At 43.6% G+C, this 18932-nt stretch overlaps 2 protein-coding genes across 5 annotated transcripts in view; both read right to left on the reverse strand.

Annotated features, from left to right (window-relative positions):
* Window positions 1-2040: 2040 nt before the first annotated feature.
* On the reverse strand, window positions 2041-4310 carry Phlda1 (pleckstrin homology like domain family A member 1). Its single transcript, XM_059245589.1, has 2 exons — window positions 2956-4310; window positions 2041-2570 (listed from the first exon to the last, which is right to left on the reverse strand). The coding sequence occupies exon 1, from the start codon at window positions 4308-4310 to the stop codon at window positions 2982-2984; it is 1329 nt and encodes a 442-aa protein (XP_059101572.1). The 3' UTR covers window positions 2041-2570; window positions 2956-2981.
* Window positions 4311-13517: 9207 nt separating this feature from the next.
* Window positions 13518-18932, reverse strand: part of Nap1l1 (nucleosome assembly protein 1 like 1) — a 28580-nt gene continuing 23165 nt past the window's right edge. Inside the window, exons 8-16 of one of the 4 annotated variants that reach the window (XM_059245121.1) lie at window positions 18734-18805; window positions 17982-18121; window positions 17342-17487; window positions 17226-17245; window positions 16187-16309; window positions 15535-15564; window positions 14976-15026; window positions 14270-14336; window positions 13518-13643 (exon numbers count right to left, since the gene is read on the reverse strand). In XM_059245121.1, the coding sequence (XP_059101104.1) occupies window positions 14304-14336; window positions 14976-15026; window positions 15535-15564; window positions 16187-16309; window positions 17226-17245; window positions 17342-17487; window positions 17982-18121; window positions 18734-18805 (615 nt within the window). In that variant the 3' untranslated portion in view covers window positions 13518-13643; window positions 14270-14303. Of the gene's footprint in view, window positions 14340-14975; window positions 15027-15534; window positions 15565-16186; window positions 16310-17225; window positions 17246-17341; window positions 17488-17981; window positions 18122-18733; window positions 18806-18932 lie in introns of all 4 variants that reach the window. The other 3 variants (XM_059245119.1, XM_059245120.1, XM_059245118.1) reach the window with 3 other exon arrangements.

Below are 18932 nucleotides of genomic sequence, written 5' to 3' on the forward strand. Positions count from 1 at the left end.
AGAGGCAGATGGATCTCTATGAGGCCAGCCTGGGCTACAGGAGCAAGTTCCAGGACAGCCAGGGCTACACAGAGAAACCCTGTCTTGAAGCACAAAACCAACCCAAACAAAAATCATTTAAAGAAACTTATTTTTCCAATCTCTGAGATTTCACGGTTTAATGTCAAGAGAAACCTCTGGAGAGGGTCCATTTAACATGTGATTGCAGAATCAAGGCTACGAAAAGACAAGAGGCCACAGTTCCGTTGATCCTATGAAGAGCCATGGCTATTGTAAGAAAGAAAATATTCTAGCAACCAGGACAGCCTGGGCATGTTTTCTTGGTTTGGGCTTTTCAATGAGATGACCCAGTTCTATATGTAATCCAACAATAGATGTGTCTTTTAAAAAGCTACGTTCATCTTAGTTTTCAACTCATTTGGGATGGGCTTTACTATCCTGATAATACATCAATTTCAGAGTGAAAAGCTGCAGCCGGAAAGAGCCGTGGGTTAACCGGGGTTATATGCTCTGCATGTATAACTACAGTACATCCTGGGGGCATTCTATCAGAAACACAGAATTAGCTCCAAGGAAGCCAAATCAAACCTGAGAAGTGTGTCAAGATAGCCTCTCGGGGCTGTCCTACATACTCGGTATGTACGCTTTAACCCGTGGGCAGAATATTTTCACAACTACAAATTAGACAGCCCTGAAAGAGGGAACTCAGTCAGGTTTTCCTGTGTGAAGTTCTAATCTGTCCCCTGCAACTTTTCAGTTAAATTATGACTTCAGAATCACAGCATTCACCTCACCAAATCGTCTTTCAACTCAGTTCTGAAAGACAGCCTTCCAGTCTGGATGCTGAAAAACTACTGACCAAGACGCCGTGAAAAGGTCAGGGCCAACAGAGACCAGTTAGTACAGCCGGGCAGCTAGGAAGTGGTTTTCAGCCCCAAGAGACTCTGGTGTCATCCGGGACTCCTTCTCCACTGTCTGCCTTTGTACATCTTGACCATCCCTTTGATTTCACACAGAGGAGGGTTTGTTCTACCTTTAAAAGCACATCCTCCCCCCCCCACCCCCTCAGCATCCTGAACCAGTGGCTGTGAAAACAGGAGTTTGTTTTCTCACTGACAACTCTAGACTCCAGTGGTTCTCAACCTTCCTAGCGCTGCGACCCTTTAATATAGTTCCTCATGTTGGGGTGACCCCTCCCAACCATAAAATTCCTTTCGTTGCTACTTTATAACTGTAATTCTGCTACAGCTGTAACTGTAATGTAAATAGCTGATTTGCAGGATATCTGATATGTCACACACACACGCCCACCCTCGTGGGAAGGCCAGTCATGGAGGGGGGGTGTAATGGGGGGGTTGAGAACCTCCATAGAGTGTCTCCAGTCCTTCCTTTCTGCCTGTGAATTTAGCAATCCAACCAAAACATGGAAGGTCCAGATTTCTTCCTGAGCAATAAGGAGAAAAGAGCTGATTTCTCTGCTTAGTATTATTCTCAGGATGAAAAATAGTATGACTCCTGGTCCTTTGAAATATTCACAAATCATTTTCAGAGTGTGTCTAAGACAGGGTAAAAGGCTAAGACAACATGGCCCAAGCCAAGCACACAGAGCTCTTGGTGAAAGGCTTGGCATTCTGAACGGGGGGTAAAAAACACCCTCAAGTTAAGTGAAGAGCCTCCTACATTTTTAAATAAAAACATCAGTGCATTAATATCTACAATCAAAATGACATTTTTTGGTGCTAGGGTTGAATCCCAGGAGCCCTGCTCTCAGCTCCATATGGATTCATCAAACTTTCCTACACAGTTGCTACAAGCTCCCTCCCCTAGACTCAGTTTACCATATTATCAAGCCAGGCAGCACACACAGCTGGGTGGTATTTAAATATTTTGAAATCCAGGGTCATTCCTACTGGTTTCTTTTAAGAAAAGCATGATCTTGACCATCAGATTTTTGTAATTATGCATTCTGACCCTTTAGCTTAAAAAAAAAGCTTCTGTACTTTTATGAAACTGCACATTTATGAAAGAGACCTAAACAAGTAAAAGTAATGTCAGAATTTAATTTCAACCTCTTCAAATACAATGAAAGAGTCGACTTTCTGAGAACACCCTAAGGAGAAGGAATCAATTTTGTAGTGTTTGCCCCCTCCAACACCCTTTTTCTTTTCCAAGATTAGGGCTTACTAGGAAACAAGTTTCTGAAAATAAAGTTTCATTGGGGGGGGGGCGGGTGGCCTACATTCAGAAATGTCTTAGAATAGGCATAAAAAAACTAATAAATAATCATAAACCAAAATACATTAAAATAAAATTACAGTACATAAATTGCTCCTACAAGGTCCATTACATTAGATGATCCTTTCAAAGGTTCATAAATAAAGTCGTCTTGACTCAGAATCGCTTCCTGCACGGTGATGAAGATTACGCAGAAAACTAAGAGGAACTGCAAGCAAGTTATCAGTCGGGTGATGTCCAAACTACTTGAGCTGGCACGGGGTGGGGAGACTTGTTCTTGATCCAAGTAAACACAACAGCAATGCATTTGTCCCACTTCCCGGAGTCCTCAAAACCTGGAAAGAAAGGACACGGAATGAAATGGGTGGCTCAGAAATCAAGACCCCAGTTCCCTCCCGGCCAGTCTAAAGGATAGAGGGTCCAGAAAGACACCAGAAAGACACGATTAAGTAGCACTAGAGTATTATGGCACTGGCCAAGGGCGATCCATCGCGGTGGTGGGAAGTTACTCCATCCACCGTGCCCCGCTCCCTGCCCGAGTTCCTGTCCTTCCCTCCCCGCCTGGGCTCAACTAGCTCCAGCTTGCTCATCTTCTCGCCACCTCTCCAGAAACTTGAAAGGATTTTTTCATTTTGCCTTGAGAGCGGAACCGGTGAACAAGCTCTCCACCCTTTCCCAACAACCCAGGTTTCTAGGTGTTCCAAGTTGCCAGGACCTTACCTTGAGTGGCCGGGGTGCCGCCCTCTTCAGGCAGAGTTGGAGGTGCTGCGGAGAAGCCGGTGGCCGTGCGGCTGCGAGTGAGGAGGAGGCTGGTGCGCGTGCTGGAGTTGGTGTGGATGAGGGTGCGGGTGCGGATGCTGGTGCGGGTGAGGATGAGGGTGAGGGTGAGGATGAGGATGAGGATGCGGGTAGGGGTGGAGCTGTTGGGGCTGAGGCTTGGGTAGCTGTTGGGGCTGCATCTGCGGCTGGGGCTGCATCTGCGGCTGGGGCTGCATCTGCGATTGAGGCTGGATCTGCGGTTGGGACTGGGGCTGGGGCTGGGGCTGGGGCTGGATCTGCTGCGTCTGCGGAGGCTGCTGCTGGACCAGGTGCTGCTGCTTCTGCCGCGTCGACTTGACCGCCAGTATGGCCTGACGGTTTTTGTACTGCACCATCTGCAACGTGATCTCCGCGTTCCAGCCCTGGTCCTGGGGGCACCGAAAGTCGATCTCTTTGCCCTCCGCCATCACCACAGTGAAGTACATGTACTTGCCCTTGCGCTCCACGCAGTCCACAGTCTTCATATTGGAAAAGTGCAATTCCTTGAGCTTGACGGGTGGCTCGAGGCCGGCGACGGCGGGGCCACTAGGTTGGGACTGTTCCGCGGTCCCCTGCCCGGGCTGCTGCTGCTGCTGCTGCTGCTGTTGCTGCTGCTGCTGCTGCTGCTGCTGCAGCTGCTTGGGCGGGATGAGCAGCAGCCCTTCCTCGGTGAGGATGCAGCACTTCTTCTTCCAGAGCTGCAGCAGCCCGTCGCTGCGCTTCTCCAGCACTCCTTCCTTCAGCGCCTTGCAGCCGCTGCTCTCCAGCATCCTTCCGGCATAAGGGGTGCTGCTGCTGCTGTTGCTGCTGCTGCTGATGTTGCTGCTGCTGCTGCTCGGCTCGGCCTTTCGGCTTCCAGACGCCCGGGCTGGGGGCAGCAGCAGCAGCCGCGCGCCGTCCTCACTCCAGCGGCTTCCGCGGCCGCCTGCCCGGAGAGCGCAGAGGAGGCTGAGTCGCAGGAGGCAGAGCGGTGGCGGTGGCGGTGGCGGTGGCGGTGGCGGTGGCGGTGGCGGTGGCGGTGGCGGTTCGGGGTCCCGGCACAGGGACAGCCGCGTCCTGACGCGCCACAAGATCCCGGAGCGGCGAGCCGGCTGCTCTCTGCCGTCCTCCCGCGAGCGCTCACCGAAGGGCACTGGCCGGGCCCCCTCGCGGCGCTTTTCAATGGGCCACCCTCCCCGCCCCCGAGTGACACCCAGCGGAAAAGGCGGCTCCTGGCGCCCGCGCCGCGGGGGAAAACCCAGCTCCGAGAGGCGCTCGGCGGCCGGCGTCCGCCTCATCAACTGGGGGCCTCCCCCGGGCCCGCCGCGGACACGCCCCCGCGCGCCGGCCCCGCCCATCCGCCACGCCCCCCGCCGCGCCCTAGCTCCGCCCCCGCCGCCCACGGCCTTCCGCGCCCGGCTCCGAGCTCCGGAAACTCTTGGCGGCTCCCGGCGGTCGCCGAGGTCGCCGCGACTGCCAGGCGACAGATGCCTACGCCCAAAGGGCGCCGAAAGGCCATCCCCACGGTCCCGCCCTTCCCTGGCGGGGCGGCTCTCCGCAGCAGCTGCCCGGGCGAGAGTGCCTGGGGAGCCGGCCCTAGGGTGAGCGCGTAGACGGTTCCACGGTGTGACACCTATGTAAACATCTCAGGGAACAAAGCCCCAAGAGTGCTTCCTACTTTTTTCAGTCACTAAATGGTGCTTCCTCAAGAAAATTAGGTAAGTCAGAACAGTAAGGCTACTGGTTTGGTGTAGTGGCACGGAAAGAGGGGTAGACTCACTCCAGGTATAATCTTGACTTCCCACCCCAGAGCACTGGCAATGGCCAGATTCACCACCCACCCACCCACTCACCCCGGCCCCACGCTCTCAGGTTGTTTCCTTATGTGTTTTTCCCACTGTGTATGTATGTGAACGCAAATCAGAAGTCAGCAGATCCCCTGGTATTGGAATTTAGGTTGTGAGCCAGGTGGAAATTGAACCAGTGTCCTCTGCAAGAGGCGTTCTTAACTGCTGAACCATCCACCTCTCTAGTCCCTTGGGCTTCCTTCTGGATCAGACCTTGCCCTCCTCGGCAACAGGAGCAGTATTACGAGATCACATACATAAGCCTTGGCAGGCATCCTACAAACACCTACTGGAATCTTGACTTTGGTAAGACCCCACTCCCATTCTTGTACTTAAATATTTCAGAGATGCTGCTTCCTGGGAAGGCAGAATAAAAGGTAGAGATCTCTCCTCTGATTGGGGAAGTAACCTCTGAGTCTTACTCTCACTATAAGGGTGGGACAGAATAGTCTGGTTGGTCAGACATGGGCTGCTGCCACACCGCAAGAATCAAGAATCCAAGCGAAGAGAAAGTGAAACATGAAGCACTCAAGTTGTGTTCCGTGCTAAGAAATTAAAACTTAATGTCTTAAAAAACAGGATTCTTGAACCTTCCTCCAAGGCACAATACCCAATCGAATGGGCCGGTTTCAAACCAATCTTGAGTCCTAAATGAATTTGGCTGTATTCCAGGGCCTTTCGATACTTTTTCAATAAAGAATTAGAACTGTGTGAAGATTTCTAATGCAATTACACACGAACAGTATCTCCGTGTATATCTATGAGTAGATTTGCAATTCTGACTACCAAACATCTTTTCTCCCTGCCTCTGTAGAACAAGTGATCATTCCAATTCCCACATGACCAGTGGCCCATCTTTTTAGCAGAATGGCATTCTCATTTATCTGTAAAGGGCACTTCCGGTCTCTAATTCAGAGTCCCTGAAGCCAGGTACAGTTGACAAAGACATTTGTATGGAAAAACAAACTGAACTGTAACCCAGTTTACCAGAATATAAAACACTCTTTTCCTAAGTTACTTGCCAATGCCCAAACAGCCAACACAGATTTCAAATGCACTCACTTAATTCTGACTAAAGACTTTAATCAATGTACAGTGACCACAATGAATTCGATTATTGCAAATTTAAGTTTTAGAATTTTGCAGAAACTCTCTCAGTTTATTTCAGCAGCCACCATTACCACCTCACTGGCTATAGTGATCCTTTTTTTTTTTTTTTCTTTTAAGAAAAACAAAACCAAAAGCCCCAAGATAATTTGTCAGAAAATGCACTGTAAGAATCATTAAAAAACGTTTTGCTGTCAGGTGGTGTTGGCACAAGCCTTTAATCCCAGCACTCAGGAGGCAGAGGCAGAGACAGGTGGATCTCTGTGAGTTCGAGGCCAGCTCTGGGCTACAGAGTGAGTTCCAGGAAAGGCACCAAAGCTACATAGCGAAACCCTGCCTCGAAAAAAACAAAAGTTTTGCTTTACATAACTAATGGTTCATTCAACTTTTCTTGGAGGACATCATTGTTTTCCACCTGTCTGGTACATCCAGGTACTTAGTGCCAAAGAATAAGACTACTAATGAAGTTAAAAGCTCTTATTAGTAAGGGCATTTCTTTAGTATTAAAAGAAGGCTCTTAAGTCACAGGGAAGTGAGATACATAGGGCTTTTAATGAACCCTGAAAAAGTTAACATTCCAGAGTTCAATTAAGGAATCATTAAGTATACAAAATGACTCCTTGGACAGAAATAGTAAGGGATCATGGCACAGAAGCTCTTGTAGAGCCCTGAGCTTTGGGACTGCATTGTAGTCGAAATGTCTACTTACAACACTCATCTAGACTACACTCTCAGTAAGGACTCCAAATACCCTACCTAAATGGCATCTAAACAGTTCCAGGGACCAATGGGTGGTTGAACCGATGATCACCACCCTGTACACTGATGTGTAAGGGGTCTGCAGAGCACAAACGTGCAGGCAGCTTACAGCAGTTGGGGTAAGAGCGAGGACGAAAGTGTGCCGTGGGCTACAGTTCAGCTCTGCCATCAAGTCCGACCTTGCTTTCCGGTTTCCTGTGTATGTCAGTGTTTTCCTTAAGGACTTAAAACGCATGTTGTAAAGACTGCAAATGTGTTAGGCACATCTGCTTTGCACCAATCTTACCCCTGTCTATACACAGCTATGTTTATCAGACCCCATTTTCCTCAAACTACCTCTGGAGCTTATTACCATCACCATCCTGACCTTGATCATCTATCCTCTGGGCACAATCTTCCTAATTTTATTCATCTTAAGTTTTCAATAGAAGAGTCTTCCGGGCTGGAGAGATGGCTCAGAGGTTAAGAGCACTGGCTGCTCTTCCTGAGGTCCTGAGTTCAATTCTCTGCAACCACATGGTTTCTCATAACCATCAATAGTGAGATCTGGTGCCCTCTTCTGGCCTGCAGGTGTACATGCAGGCAGAACATTGTATACATAATAAATAAATAAATCTTTAAAAAAAAAAAAAGTCTTCCCATTACTTCACATTTTGTTCACACCAATGGAACCTTACTGGTCACTCAATCTGCCATCAGCACAACTCCCTTAATGTTTCCTATAGTATGTACTACCTTCCAGCATAGCAGCGAGTTGACTATGCCCATTGTTTATTTCTGCTCTTTACTGAAACAGAAACCTTTCAAGGTAAGGGTCACAGGGCATGGTGCTTCTTCACACCTGTAACAGCAACAATTTTTTTAAGGCCAAACCAGATTGTTGTGAGTTCAAGGTGTAGGCTAGAGGCAATGTCTCAAAAGTAAAAATTCAAGATGTCACACCACATGCATGTGGTCTATCTTTAAAATGGAATACAACTCATGCTAAGCCTTAAGTCCATCCAAACTGAACCCCACAAGTCTTTTTCTAAGCAATATTGTGAGGCATTTACATACCAGCATCCCAGTGTCCGCAAGAGTAATTAAAAGATTGAAGAGCCAATACCAAGGACTGGTAAACGGCTCACAGGGTAAGGGGCTGGTCTCTCAAGCTACTGTACCTCCTTGTACCACTCCTATCACATGCACACCAAGACAAAAATTTCTTTAAAAAGATATCTCAGCACCCTGGAGGGTATGGCAGGAAAATGTCATGAGATCAGCCTGTGCTACAGAGACCCTACCTCAAAAAAAAACAAAACAAAAAAGCTAAAAACATGAAAATGCCAGGTAATCGTATTCAGTGTTTAAAACAAATTGCCTCATCCACATAAGAGTTCTCATTTCCTAATTTTCTGAAAGAAAAAAAAAACAACCTCAAAATTCTTACTTTCTAAGTCAATTTTCAAGATAATGCTTCCTAGGCTTTTTGCATTATTAGCTGGTGAACTAGTGCCCCCTAGTGACCACTTAGCATAGCACAGCTGAACAACAACTCGAGTATTATAGGGCTGCGGTTCCAATTTCACCTTACAGCTGCTGCCTACAGTTTTAAAGCCTAGGCTTGCTCCCTAGCACCACCCCCACAGAACATTCTGAGGAGCAAGCAGTGCACACATCACCCTTCCCACCCCCCTTTCCATATGCTAGGCACTGGACTAGGGCCTTGTAAATGCTCAGTAAGTACTAGGGAGTAAACATGTCTAGCACAGCAATTCCCCACCTCCAGGTACTAGCCAGACCTTTAATCACCCTCTAGCCCTCATTGTGACACTCTAATTCCTACCCCCAAACCTCTGCACATGGCCTTTTGTCTTCCCTCCTTCCAGGAAATGGGGTGTGTGCGCTTGAGCGTGTATGACATTAATGACGATGCATTTAGGCCAGAAGAGGCCATTAGGTAAGAGAAACTGGAGTTGCTGGGAAGCACAGCTCTTCATCTACCTCCAGGCAATGAATATTAACTCCACCCACACTGAAGGCTCTCTGCCTTCCCTCAATCCTGTAACCTGTTCTCCAAAGTAGTTTAAATTCCACCTGAGGTTTGAGCGAGCTCCTTCCTAATCCTATTTCCCATCAGAGCCAGGCAGACAGACCTGTGCGTTGACCAATCTGGTCTACACAGTGAGAGGTCACTCAGGCCCATAACAATGGAAACTTAACCAACGTCTTCCCATAATGCTGGAAACACCAAATGCTAAGTCCAAAATCACACCCAACCAAGGCACCGTCATCTAGTAAGACAGGTTCAAAGCAAGACAGCCAGATCAACATCAGGCTGAAGATGGAAGTGAAATGCATTTCATTTTTCTTGTCTTCTCTGGATACTAACAGACCACAGAAGCCACACAGAAGCCGGCTTTCTAAAGTTAGTTGACTCTGAAACTGAGGTGGGGCTATGGCTAGCTACATTACCCAGTCTTTAGTATTTATGTGCATCTAGGAACCTGTTACCCAAGCAAGACTGTGGCCTTTGAAATCACTAAGTAAACATTTTAAAACCTGGGTGCTGGAGAGATGGCTCAGCAGTTGAGAGAGAGCACTGGCTGCTCTTCCAGAGGTCCTAAGTTCAATTCCCAGCAACCACAGGGTGGCTCACAACCACCTATGAGATCTGGTGCCCTCCTCTGGTGTACAGGCATACATGTAGGCAGAACACTTCATGTATACATAAAATATTTAAAAACTTTAAAAAAATTTTAAAATCACATCAAGTTCTAGAATTAGCTTCCAAAGTATGCTCACAAAGTAAAACTATCAATTTTAAGTTTTCTTGTGTTGAGAACTTATCGAATTCTACAGTTACATTACATCCAGTTCTAGATGTATTTTATTCTCACATCTTTCTTAATATAAATCAAAATATTGGCAAATAGGACTTGCCAATACCTGGGTTCCTTATACCTGGCCATTAAAAGCTCTACAGTACAGATTATTCAGGATTGCATGGTTTTAATACACAATTACACCTTTCTCATTTTCATTCATATCACAAAATAAACTGCTAGATGGCCCAAATACTAATTATTAGGGGGAAAACCAGCAGTTTGTACTTATGTATTATTCTGTATCTTTCCTTAATTCAACCAAGAAAAAGGTTACCTCCCATTTGGGCTGCTTTTGTTTTGTTCCTAAGATTTATTTTTATTTTGTGCTTATGAGATTGTCTGTAGTGGCTGGTTCCTGAATCTCCCTTGAACAGGAGTTATATAAGACATTGTGTAGGAAGTGAACCCAGGTCCTCTGCAATACACCCCATCACCTTTAAGAAATGAGGCAGAGACCTATAATGAGCCTAGAAAAACTTTTCAAGCCTTATTTAATTACATACAAATCCAAAAACATATAGGTACTATAAATCAAGCCTGAGAAACATAATTACCAAAATGAATTGAAATTGCATTTTTAAGTTTTTTTTACTTTAAAAGAATACTTTCATACTGGGAAAATACAGCAGTAGCAGCACACCATGTTTAACTTTCCATCCAGTAATTCAGGGAAGACTGTATGTAAATGAACACAAAATGCCAAAGGAATCTATTGTTATTAAAGTAACTGAAATCTTGAGCCTCCTTCGGCTAAATTTCGTGTAGCACAGGCTCACCATCCCTGGGACCGTCTGGAGCAGCTGTACCCACGCTGGAACCTCCCTGGCTCACCTCTTCTCTGCTGCACCCACGCTCTAACCTTTGTCCTCTCCAGTAGCCTAGGACCGTCCCTAGCCTCTATCCCATACGTATGTCAGTTTCGTTCCTCTAGGACTGTCCCTAGCCTCTATCCCATACGTATGTCAGTTTCGTTCCTCTAGGACCGTCCCTAGCCTCTATCCCATACCTATGTCAGTTTTGTTCCTCTAGGACCGTCCCTAGCCTCTATCCCATACCTATGTCAGTTTCGTTCCTCTAGGCCAATGGAACACATTTCCTGCTCATCTTCAAAATCCCAGCCCCAAGTTTGTATCCTGGCAGGAACGTCATGAAATGTTGCGTTTGTCCCTTGCACTAGCTGTTCCCAATTCCTGTTCAGTTAAAAACGTAGTTTGAAAGCACAGCCTCTATTTTAAGCAGCTTAACCATGAGCTTTATGTGAAACTGAAAGTCTACTAATGATTCACTTCCGTTCAACTGTTGTGCCGAATTTCTCTTGATATCCGTCAATAACTTATTTTGAAGCTGAAAATCCTGAAACTAGATGTCAATATGAAACAGGATGTGAAAATCAGGAGGGAAACTGATGCCAGCATCTTTAAATGAAAGTAACTCCTATACCAATGTTTCTACTACTCTAAAACGTGTAATAAGCCTTATTTCGTCCAAGAACTTGTTTCTAATCCAGGTTAATGTCTGGATTTGTAAACTAGCACACATAACACATCTGTTAATAACAGAACTACTTTGCCACTGCTAGATACATTTACTTTTAGAAACTTGGTGGTTAAAGTGGCCAGTTACCAAACACTTCTAAAACAAAATTGAGTTTATAGGATGTAAGATATATATATACAATACAGGATTTTTAAAAACTGGATAGCACATGTTTTCCAAAGTCCCTATAAATTATGCTTCTTCTGGATTATATATTTTGTAAATCTAAAAATAATATTTGGTTTAAAGTCAAAATTAAAGGCTAAGTCTTATTAGACTAACCATTAAAAATGAACTATAAATCTTACACGAAGCCCTGAAATCACAGCATTCAAATATTTTAGATTTTCTATTTCTGCACAGCAAGATACGGTTTTCAGTTGTAATTTTTAATGTGATTAGCCTGTAACTCAAATAAACCCACAAATTCAGACTGTCTTATGTAATAATATAAAAACTTTGAATTCAGTTACCTCAAGGCTTCTTAACATATACCACCTGAACTTAAGCACACAAAAAAATAAAAGCCAATGTCTTTTTCCTAATGTGAATGTGTAAATGAGCTAATAAGAGGTAGAATTCCCTTTTTCTGTTGCTAACTCACCATCGCCAACAATGAAGACGTCTACCTTCCCATACAGAAGAGTGACTATTAGCATTGCTTTGAATCTGAGCAAACTGCAGGGCACCTCCCAGACATTCCAAGTAAGCTACTCAGTTGTGAGACTACTCTGTCCACCTAGCAGATTTGAAAGATCGGTCTTCCAAATTCCTTTCTCAAGAGTTTGTGTTTATAAAGAACTGTACAGGGCTTCCATCATGTTTTGGATGGAAAACAAGAGAACTTCTTGACACCCCATGAATAAGACAGTTTATGCATTGCAAATGTAAAATCAGAATTGTCCAAAAGATAATGATTATAGACAATGAAGAATAAACCATGGAATTTCTTTCTGCTCTTCACATCAGAAACTTACATGTCTAAGGAGGTCCTCTTAAAAATGAATTTTAACAGTCATAGTGGTTTAAGCATAGAATAGCTGCTCTCCAATCTTCAAAGAAATGATGTAAGTTGTAAAAACTTCAAATATCACCAGTATATTTTATAAAATTAGATCCAATTTTATTAAGGATTTCAAATTACACATTTCAGACTTCTAGAATGGAAGAGACCCATCAGGGGACTGACAGTATGTCGTAATGAACACTGAACCCCGTGTCCACACAGCACACTCCCATTCCACAACAAGCAGCAGCTACTGTTCCTTTGGCAACAGCTACTTCCTCAGGGAGGGAGGGAGGGAGGGAGGGAGGGAGGGAGGGAGGGAGGGAGGGAGGGAGGGAAGGACTGCACTAGCTCTCCAAATCCACTGAAAATGGGATTCGATCTTTAGATCACAAACTTGAATGTTCAAGAAAATAAGCTGTGTTTAGACGATTGATTACAGAAAATAGTACAAACCATCTAATAGAAAGCAACCAAAGTATTTTCAAAATAAAGGAGACAATGCAATTGGTTAAGGATTTCCAGTAGTTAAAAATCTCAGGAAGAGGTCAGCTACACAATGTGTTCCCATCCTAAGACCTCAATACAAAAATTTCACAAAGAGCTATCACCTCTCCACCAAAGAAAAAAACAACTCGATGTAAATTTTATTAACAGCAGGAACGATAGACTGTCCGAGAACAATCCAATCAACATACCCTGTGAAGAAAAGTTCCTCCCCCCAATGAACAGTAATTAGCCTGAGGTATTTTTAATGTAGCTCTCGGTATCTAAAACTTAAATGTCACCCTCCCCTGCAATGGCCTCATTACCATTTTGGGATTTATTACAATGTGGTCACTTGGAACCCCAAAGTGGGGGGGAAACTAAATAAGAACAACCCATCGATCTCTTGAAATTGCACACTAATTTCATCCATTCCCACTACAATAGGAGCCACATGCTCAGACCTATAATAGAGGTGTTTAAACTTCATTCTCCAGTTTAATTAGTCAAGCTTAGTGTGACTACAATGTGGTACAAAGGCCCGATTTTTTTTTTTTTTTTTGAGCATTTAGTAAGACTGAGAAAGTTTGTGTGATTTACCCCAGTATGCCTTAACATATCTGTGAGGTAGTTAAATCAACAGGACTACCCATTCGTAACTGTCCACAGCAAACAGGAGCATGGCTAGAGGACACACGACTCATCCTTGACCAGAAACACAGAAGCCAAAAAATAAAAATAAAAAGAGATCACACATCACTTGTCCCCTTTTTAAAAGCACAGAAGTATTGCCATCTCCAAGGGTGTTCAATATGGAAAACTAGGCATCCCTGAACTCCAGCTAACCCTCTGCAATAGCCTCCATCAGTACAAACTGAGACATCATCCTGTGAGAGCTAAGACTGTAGAACATTTTTATTTTAGGCTATAAAAACAAAATTAGGCAAACAAACAAACGAGAAAATTCAAAATAGGTTCAAATGATGTAAATCCATCCTTTCCAGGAAAGCAGAAGGGTAGGCCCTACCACAAAGAAAAGATACTTAATTAATGGAGGTTAATTTTCAAAGTACATTGAAATACTATCAGATTAACTTCTGAAAAAACAACAAAAAACCTAGGGTTTGTTCACCTTGCTATGATAACTAATAACCATGAGTTGACTTCTGTTATATCATTTAAAATATAAAACTCCCTTAATAATCTGTTAGTAGGTTTGATCTTAACTGGAAATTCTTAACCACCATTTCCTTTCCTCCAATCAGTCAGTCACCGCATCATCCCCTAACAACGTAACAGAAGCAGGAGCTAATGCAGCCGACTCCAACCTGTTCTACCAGCTGGAAACAACTTTGGTTCTTTAGGAAACAAACAGCTACACCAAACAATGTGTTCAACAGCTGACTTTCATAACTGTATTCCAATATGGTGAAAATATTCCAGAAGAACCAAGCTGCAGCAATAAATGGACATGCATTAGCAAGGACTTATGCATTCAACATATCTGACAGAACTCTAGTTGGGATGCTAGGTAGAACAAATTGGTCTTTAAAATATCCATTTCCTTTCCTTTAAAAACTTACTGAGTCTACCAAGAAAGTACAAAACATAAGGCTGTAAGTAAGAGACAGTCGGGTTTAGGCTATTACAGGGTAGGCCGTCCTCGGGGCCAGACTTCCTGCTTCACTGCTGCTTGCACTCTGCTGGGTTCTGATCCTTCTGTCAAAGGAAAACAACACGTCAATCTACCTTCCACCTGCTTGGTATTTGTCACACAACACTTCTTTATCACACTACCTCCAGTCTGGTGAAAACGAGTGACATGGGATAGTGACACATGACTTAAGTTAGCAAGTCACCAAAGTATGCAATAAAGACCATCATGTTGGGCATGTCGTCAATTATCATCTGTCCTTTTATTTTCCAAGATATTTATATTCAGACTAATTCATACCTATCAAAATACTATTTTACTTCCCTTATATTTGCTTAATTAAATACCTTCCTGAAATTCCACAGCATATGGTCAATGAATGGAATAAAGGAAATGCTAGGTTTTAAATGAGTCCTGCGAATTATTACAGACTCTGAAGGAGTCTTACCCTAAAACTGTAGACTGGGACTTTTGGGGATTAAATACTAATAACAGTAACGGTGGTGGGGAGAACCAACACCCAGCACTGCCCTCAAGTTCAAAGCACTCCTGCCCCCAGAGCTCCTTAGCTGACTAATTCTAACTGCCCTCGGGTGGAAAACAACCGAGCAATACATGTGGAATCCATAGAAAGAGCCAAGGCCGTCCACTCTCCCTTTCGTTGAAGTTAAAGTAAAAGAAACAGCGCTGGGTTTGCTCACCTTTGGGTCATAGTCAGGATCGTTTTCCTCATCTCCTTCTTCTTCCCCTTCCTATATTAAAGTTCAAAATGCATCCATGAAGTAGGTACATATTAGGAAAACTCGGCTCACAATGTATGGAAATTTTAGTACAAGTTACTCTACGGGTTAACAGATTTTCATGATTACAGAGTTTGTGGATAATACAATTTAATTTGAAAGCTTCTAACATGAAAAATTTCCCAACACAACTTGAGACATCCAGACAGCTTTTATTGAAAAGATTTACTGCAGCCAACGTTGGAAAAGTTTACTGCAGCTTTTGACTTCTTCAAAGAGCTGATAACCCTGCAGCAGAACAAAATTATTTGAAATAAAAAAAAAAAAATGTTGCTGAGTTTTGCAATTTATTTATTGAAACCTTATACATACATTGTTTGGCTGTAGAATTCTAAAATCATTTTCCAAACAAAATTTATCCCAAATCACAGAATGATTATAGCAACGGAATACATTAATCACTCAATTTGCTTCTCAATGTGTTATACAGTGAACTATTTGCTCATTTGGTAAACATTACCTCATCAGCTTCTTCACCTTCTTCATCATACTGAAAAGAAGACAGGCAAAAGTGTGAATGAGTAACAGTAAGCGAGGAAACACTCAGTACTTACACTACTAAACACCCATCGTTTGGAACACCAAATGTAAAAATGAAACAACCACCATAAATGCTATTAAGTGGCGAAAACTCACCAGTTCTGTGCTAGCTACAGGCTGAAGCAGCCCCTAAGATCTCTTTAGAGTCTAGACTACCCATATAAACACCATCAGAAACACTCAGGAGGTCTGGTTGTTTCAGGACACCAAAGTAAGAGTAAAACAGGGGGCTGGAGAGACGGCTCAGCAGTGAAAAGAGCACTGACTGCTCTTGCAGAGGTCCCGAGTTCAATTCCCAGCACCACATGGTGGCTCACAACCATCGGTAATTACATTCTGTAATGACATTCAGGACTGCAGGGACACATGCAGGCAAAAACACTGTATATATAATCTTTAAAAGCTAAAAGTGAAAGTAAAAGAATCCAAATATCCTAAAGAGACTTCTAAATTGAGAAAAGCTATCCAAAGGATTAGCTGGATTATGAATTCTTCTCTGTCCTACTTTTACAGAACAATCAATCTCGGGAACCTTCCCCAAGGGTCCCAGGGCAGGATTCCAGGGCACTCACATCATCGTCATCATCCTCAATAGCCTCGCCAGTAAAGTATAACACTGATCTTGGGATTATCCGCTCCCGTAAAAAGTGACCAATTTCAAAGTCTGCAGCCAGGATAGCTTCAGCATCGTCATCCTGTAAGAAGAATTGTCACGTGAGTTAGCCCTGTTCTCCTGTCACTTTAAACTTTACACATGTAGATAAGTGGTCATCTACATGTGCTAGCTTTGCAAGTTATTAATACCTAAAAATAAGTTAGCAGGCCAGCATATACACAAACAAACATTATACTAAATAAATAGGACTATTTATATATGATAGAGGGCTTTTTGTTTAAAGAGCAAAAGGCAAAAGCAACTTTGCTACATGAAGGCAATTTTCCTTTGAAAATACTGAGGCTGGGTGGTGGTGGCGCACGCCTTTAATCCCAGCACTCAGGAGGCAGAGGCAGAGGCAGGTGGATCTCTGAGAGTTCGAGGCCAGCCTGGTCTACAGAGCAAGATCCAGGACAGGCTCCAAAGCTACACAGAGAAACCCTGTTGGGGGGAGAGGATGAAAATAAGGCTGGCAAGATGGCTCAGCAGGTAAGGCTCAGTGGTTAGGAGCACAGGCTGCTCTTACGGAAGACCCGGGGATTCAGTTCTCAACACCCACAAAGCCACTCACATTCAACTCTAAGTGACTCCAGTTCAAGGAGATTTCTCTTCTGACTCATGCAGGCATCAGGCACACAAGTGGAACACAGACACAGACACACACAGACACACACAGACACACACACACACACACACACACACACACACACACACGAAACAAACACACATAAAGCAGCACTAAATCTTCGGCAGGCATGATGGCACTTGTCTTTTATCCCAGCACCTGGGCAGCAGAGGCAGGTGGATCTCTGAGTTCAAGGCCAGTCAGTGCCACAAGGAGCCTGCCTTTTAAGGAGGGGGGAAAAAAATGCTAGCTGCAACCAGCCCATACTGTAATTTAAGGTCTAGTTCTTTAATTTCATGTATACTAAATTCAAAAAATAAACTCAACTTACCAGATCTCCATTCTCAGGGACTGCAAAATTAAGAAAAGAAATCCAAATGTGAAAAAAAATAAACAACGTTTACAATAAACACCTGTGGATAAGACCAACACTAAGACACTACTTACCTTCAGGAGGGGTAAAAAAATTAAAGAAAGAATCGTTGGAAACTGTTTTAGTCACAGTTCGAACTGTCCCACGTCCCTTGTGTTTCTGCTTCTTTTTAATGGTTTTCAAAGTAACATTCTTTCCTTTTTTCCAATCTATCTGGCACCTTAGGAAACAAAATATTTACATTTTATATTTTAATACACTTGATTGCTAGATTTTGTTTTGTTTTGTTTTGTTTTTTTTTTGTTTTTCGAGACAGGGTTTCTCTGTGTAGCTCTGTGCCTTTCCTGGAACTCACTTGGTAGCCCAGGCTGGCCTCGAACTCACAGAGATCTGCCTGGCTCTGCCTCCCGAGTGCTGGGATTAAAGGCGTGCGCCACCACCGCCCGGCTGATTGCTAGATTTTTTAGAAGCATTCATGTCAAACTAAAATTTTACAGGATAATTGGCTTAGTTAGCAGAAAAATTTTCTAAACACACTTTAAAATCTGTAGATTTACACTAGCAATAACACATGATAGGAACAAAGTGAATAAAGAGGAAAATGACAGATGACGACGGTGTCCAGCAATGGACAAATCTAACAGGCCCACAAGGGACTGCAATACGTAAGCTCTGCCAACAAGAAAACAGAAAACAGCCGTACAATGAACTCACCCTGTACAACCCATAATTTCTGGTCCATCAAAAGAAAAGGGATCAGAATCATCTGGTTCTGACCTCATCCTGTAAGTCTTTGTTAACACTTCATTTGTGAAATAGTCATTGGGTTCAAAGTGAAATTCTAAGATAAAACTCTTTAAAAGAAAACAAAAGTGAGTTAAGTTCTCAGCCCACGAATTTCAACGCATCAGTAAACAGCCTGACCTGGGGCTTGATAAGCATGCATCCCACTCTAATAATGCTCTCCTCAAGCTGAAACACAATCCTAACAGGAATGTAAGGGACACCCCTCACTCTGTTAAAGGCATAAGATAACCACTATGTTTCAACTTAAATTATCATCTCGGGTAGGTAAATCCAAATAAATGACCAAGTGCCCCTTCTTCCCATCCCCACAGAGACACTAATTTTTAGATATGAAGCTAGGCCCAACTCGACACAGGAAAACTCTTGAGCCTTTACTCAGCATGCCCACAGCTGGCACAGGAGGGGTTATTAGCTGATCTCTCTCCTCATGGAGCCCTTTAGCACCAGCTACCTGAAGTCCTTTTCAGGCACACATCTGAACACATTGCTACCTTGTCATATTTTATCACTTTATCGAGGATCACTGACTGGCTGTACAGAACCACAAGCACCAAGAGCAAGCAGACATGTATCTAATCCCTAACTCCAGAATATCATGTTTAAACTCATCTGTAAAAACATTACAAAACTAAGTATTTATTTAAAAGTTCTTTTTTTACCATAGGCTGGCCAGCATCTGAGAACTTCACTTTAATATCTTTCAAGTGCTTCAAGATAGGTTCATCATGTTCCTATAAATTAAAATAAAAATGAGTATCTCATTTGGCACTTGAGGGTCAATGTTCTGTTACTATACAAAAACTCCTGACTAAAGAAAGCATCTGTTACAGTGAAGTTTTGTAGGAACTATGAACCCTA

This window comes from Peromyscus eremicus, chromosome 18 (genome assembly GCF_949786415.1).
Source record: "Peromyscus eremicus chromosome 18, PerEre_H2_v1, whole genome shotgun sequence".
In the NCBI taxonomy this organism is placed as follows: domain Eukaryota; kingdom Metazoa; phylum Chordata; class Mammalia; order Rodentia; family Cricetidae; genus Peromyscus; species Peromyscus eremicus.

Coding starts and splice junctions, on each gene's coding strand:
- Phlda1 (XM_059245589.1), bottom strand. CDS start 4,310: ATGAGGCGGACGCCGGCCGCCGAGCGCCTCTCGGAGCTGGGTTTTCCC.